General features: G+C 44.5%; 1 protein-coding gene across 1 annotated transcript; it reads left to right on the top strand.

Annotated features, from left to right (window-relative positions):
• The first annotated feature begins 2,344 nt into the window (after positions 1–2,344).
• Positions 2,345–4,265, top strand: LOC147892360 (uncharacterized). Its single transcript, XM_087387513.1, has 3 exons — positions 2,345–2,621; positions 2,701–2,767; positions 2,916–4,265. The coding sequence occupies exons 1-3, from the start codon at positions 2,478–2,480 to the stop codon at positions 4,031–4,033; spliced, it is 1,329 nt and encodes a 442-aa protein (XP_087243639.1). The 5' UTR covers positions 2,345–2,477; the 3' UTR covers positions 4,034–4,265.
• Positions 4,266–5,124: the final 859 nt, after the last annotated feature.

Here is a 5,124-nt window from a genome sequence, read left to right as displayed (position 1 = left end):
CTCTAATTGAAGGTTTTCTAAAACAGACACGTATTCTCTAGGAAGAGAAGGTTCACCATGGGAAGGAGCTTCTGGGTTGGAGTGTACATGGGAGCTTTGCAACATTTAGACGGTTGTTCTTGCTAATTAAAATTTTAATGCAATGAAATAGTAGCATGCAAAATTATGAGTTTGAAACTTCAAAGAATTGGATTTGTTGTCATTCGCGGCTGTGGAGTAGTAGGACTTTATTGAGTGGGGAACTGTTGATCATGTAGGGGGGGGAGAGAGAGAGAGAGAGAGAGAGAGAGAGATTCATGCTCCTACCTTGGAAGAAGTGTTTGAGAGTTGGGCCACTCATGTTTAAGAATCGGGCCACTCATGTGGGAAAAACCATGACTAGGTTACATAGCATAATCTCACACAAAGCAACAACAAACTACACACATGAACGAAGATCAGCATTTAGTTTCGATGGAGTGAGTAGGCTCTAGATAGAAACAAGGGGTTTGGTCCCTTCTCTCTATACAATTATGGACATAAGATCAAAGCGAACTATTGTAATTAAAGGATTACAAAGGCTAAATATCTTGGTGATAAAAACAATATATCTCGGTTGGGCTTCTGGGTTAAAACAACAATCAACGCAATGTATGAGGCTATCGACAAGAAAGTAGGAGGCATTCAAGGAAGGCCGCCGACCAAGGATAGGATCCATGGTTTGCATTGTGCTCTAACGGACTCAAAGTCAAGGTACAGTGCAGTTTGGGATGAGCATGCAAGAAATGGGATGTCACATGCTAGAAGCTGATTAGTGAGGTTCTCTTCTTCCATATTCTAAGTAGTGGGGGGAATAGAAGGAGCACCAAATCTTTGTTGTGGTAGTCACCTACATCTGTTTCCTCTTTGGCCAAGCAAAGGGGGGGGAAGAAGGAATGGTAGGAGAAGTAGCAGGCAATGGAAGCTATGGTTGACAAACTTGCAAGAGAGGGGTAGCCCCAGTATCCCGGATCTCACCATGACCAACTTCCTAGGAATCACATGAGTCCCTATGCAGAGACAATCTTCCCACATCTATCCTAATTTCCCATATAATTTCAGATTTGCATCTCTCCATAAGAGAGTATAATATTGAACGTGCTTTTGACTACAGTAGGTTTCTCTACCGGTGAGGGAGGTTGATCACAAAGGAAAGAGAACATTTACGGTTGTGACTAAGTTGGATGAGAAGGGGATGAGAGAGAGAGAGAGAGAGAGAGAGAGAGAGAGGTGTATATATAGAAAAATAAAAATAAATAAATGAGACTTTTCCCCTCCATCTTATGTGTGTGTGTATAAACCCTTATATATATATCTATAAATATATATAGATGTGTTAGTCTATAAGTGTAAACTCTCAAGAGAAAATAAGTGTTTGTCCACTTCTTCAAGAATCATTGTTGTCTAAGGACATTACTCTTGAGCACCTCAATAAGGACAGCTTTTTCATCACGTGAGTACGAGCCTTGATCATGTAGTGTTTCATATCACAAAAGGCTTCCAAGGGGATGTGTCTTGAAGAGGATGGGCCTTCTTTAAAGACTTCAAACAACTATATTCAAAGATTGCTAGAGTTAAGTTATTGTAAGCTAAGTGGTTGAAGTCCCTTGCAAGCCGCCTTTATCTCTTTTGAAACTTCTTTCCCAATTGAAGAACGATTAGCATAGATCCAACTTTAAAATTCCTAAGAAGCATGCGATTTATAAATAAAATTGTATTCCTTGAAATGAAAGGGATCCTAGGATCCCAACCTTGAGACCTGATGGAGCGGGTTGCTAGCCCCCGTCTTAGACCTGGTAGAGCGAGTCGCTAGCTCGTCGTAGACAAGTCGGGTTTCTCGTCTCTATAATGTTATATCATTGATAGAACCTAAAAATCAAGTGCTCGTGGATCTTCATGAAAGTATATTTATACTTTCATGCTTGTCCAAAGAACTATGTTGTTGCATGGGAGGTTTTGATTGGGCGCATGACACTAGCTTGGTTCTATTGAGGTAGGCAAAGAGAGATACCGATAGAGAGAGAGATTGACAGATTGAGAGAGAGAAACAGATTCTTCCAAAATAGTGCATTTTAAAAAGCCCCGGGAGGAACGGCATCCAACGGCCGCAACAGCATGCCGAGCCGACCATCGGAACGTCAGGGCGGACACACGTATGAATCGTTGGAGGGGATGATTGCAGGACGGCGGACGGACGGGTAGATGGATCTGAGGCCCGAGCCTCATCAGCTTCGGGTCCCGAGCCTCAGCCACGGGTACTCGTCTTCTTCACAGACCCCATATAAACTAAAAAGGGGCAACCGCACCAACGCTTCGTTTCCTCTGCTCTCCAACCCATCGATCCATCCTTCCATAACCATTTCATCGTAGCTGCTCTGATTCCGGCTCCTTTACGTCTCTTCTCGCTGATTCCTTTAGTCACTTGGATTCTCGAGCTCTTCTCTCTTGCATGCCCTACCATGGCTTCCCCCTCTGCCCTGTCTTTACCCGATGCCCCTTTCTCTCATGTTCCCCAGTCAGTTGCCAAGCCTACCTCTTGCTGCGACGTGAATTCCCCTCGTCTCGATCCTGCGCACATTAAGGACGCAAGCAAGCGGAAAAGGGTAAGGCGACGAACCGTTCTTCCCACACTTGCACTTTATCCCGCCTATCTAGCCAACTACTAACGCACAAACTTATCAGGTGAATAGGAATGCCAAGCTTAGGCAATGCAAACTTGATGCGCGTCGAGAGCAATGGCTTTCTCAGGGTGAGTGAACGAGACCCACAAAGGAAGGTCAAATATTTTATTTGTACGAAAAGGGGTCGTCACCGGATTTTGTAAGAGCGGCCTGTTTTCGTGTTAAAGGTAGAAATGCAAATGCGACATCACATGACGACTCTTTGATGGCACGCAGTGAACAGTAAGCACGGTAAAACCTACCAGGAGCCACACACTGAGGTTCCGCTTGTGGAGCAAAATAAGGACGATCCTGGAGAAGTTGTGCTTCCGGAGAATCACGTTATGGTTGCAGGGATGGATTCGAAATGGCTCTTGTTGGACTCTACTGAAAGGACGGATACAACATCTCCCTCTCATTTACGCATCAAACGCTCCGAGGTTTTGGAAAGAGAGAATTCGAAGCACGATTTGTCTGGCAATTCAGGGTTTGAATTTGGAGATTCAAACTCCTCGGCCAATAGTTGTATGTCTGACTGTTCTGAAGCTGAGTCATCTCCGAAGTCTTGTGGTGACAAAAGTCCGAAAAGCAAGGTCACTAGAGTAGGAAGGGATTCCCGAGGAGTCAGAGGCAGGTCGGTGGGTAAATTTGAGAAAGAGGGCTCCGATACAGAGGGCAAGAATAAAGGAGGGAGGGAGGGGGCTGATCCCGGGCGTGTCGGTTGTACTTTTGACAATGGCTCCTATGGAAATGTAGCAGACGGAGATCGGCTTGGCCCTGATTCCGACAACGATTGGGAGGCAGTTGCGGACGCTCTAGACCTGAATCCTCCCAGTGAGAAAGATTTTAGCGCACCTCGATCTCAATCGACAGTGATTGTGGAGGAAAATGGCCATCTTAACTCGCAGTCTGTAACGGCCTCTATTCCCCAAGTGATGCATGGAAGTTTGCAGGTTGAATACAGGAACAAAGCAACTCTTCGTCCTGGAGTAGCACGTAGTGCCAGTGCCAGGGCATGGAGGCCTGACGACGTCTGCCGGCCAACTTGCCTTCCCAGCCTCGGCAAACAATATAGCCTCCCTGCCAACTCTGGTTGTCAGCAGCAGCAGTGGTCTTCCATCCAGAGGACTACTCGAAATCCCCCCTCTGCCCCTGTGCAGTGCCCTATATGTACAGAGGAGCTGGATAGTACCGATTCGTCGTTTGACCCTTGCACTTGTGGGTTTCAGCTGTGTTTATTCTGTCATCACAGGATTACTTTAGAGGATGGCCGTTGTCCAGGATGTAGAAAAGCTTACAGCACTGATTTATTTGTGAAACCTGCCCCTTCTTTGAGTCCTCGCACTCGGGTGTAGCATTTTTATGGTGAAATATAAAAGAGTTGGAACTGTAGGTGTTCTACAGTTTTTTGGAATGAGGATGCAATTTTTGCACCAGCTCCTGGGTAAGTTATTTGAGTATGCTAAATGGTTGTATGTTTTTGACATGTCAGAGGCCTTACTCCATATGGACCATGAATTTGTAAACACTCAGAAGCCCAATGATGCTGACGATGACGACACAATTTCTTCCACTCCGCCATTGTTGCCATCTTCTGCTTCAGGCATTGTTGGGTTAATTTATTGCAGCATTTAAAGGTGTATTTGAATTTGAAAGACTCACTTGTGTTTCTTTTCTTCTCTATTTGGTTGGAGTCTGGGAGCATGCTCACGACAATTCTGATGATGTTGGCGTGATCCAAAGGTCTTACCCATGGTACTGCCATGATGTCATCCCTTTCCCAGTTTTCACATTTTACCCTCAAATCAGAAGCGTTGTCATTAGTTTGAAAATGTCTTCTTTCTAACTGTGGATGTTCTGGGACTTGTCAGTCGCACTCCAGCTGTTTTTCAATCAACATAGGGGATGTTAGCTTCCATCTGTTTACTTTCAAGGCAGTGGATTTACAGGATGGATACTTTTTGACTGCTGCTTTCCATAAAGACCAAGTCTCAGGGTATTTTCTAACTTCCTGATGATTGTAATAAAAAATGGCATTCAATACTGACAGATTTCGAGTTTAGGAGCAGCATGCAACTAACGATATGTGCATAGGATGTTAGAGGACATAGTTGCAGAGGTAAGGTCCTTAGACAAGCAAGCACGTGAGGTGCTGTTACCAAAATTGTGGCATTGTTGATCTATTCATGCCATCTTCAGAGTAACGTGCAGAAGTAATTGCAAGGGGCATTGAAAACCAGAGAAAAAGTAGATTCACCTTCACAAATTCATGTTTGGCAAATCTATATGCCTTCTTATGCACACAACAAATGAACCGATCAATTGATACTCTGCAAGTCCTACAACTGAGACTCAAAATTAGTAATCATTAAGGAAGACCGCAAAAACTCTATAAGGGGACCAAACCTTGCGTAGCAGTCAGTCACTTGTCATGGCTGAAACTAAA

The sequence above is a fragment of the Dipteris shenzhenensis genome, chromosome 16 (genome assembly GCF_047967505.1).
Source record: "Dipteris shenzhenensis isolate YYH24624 ecotype China chromosome 16, Dip_SZ_1.0, whole genome shotgun sequence".
NCBI lineage: Eukaryota > Viridiplantae > Streptophyta > Polypodiopsida > Gleicheniales > Dipteridaceae > Dipteris > Dipteris shenzhenensis.
Note: the sequence above shows the minus strand (reverse complement) of the source record. Positions and strands in the feature narration are given on the sequence as shown.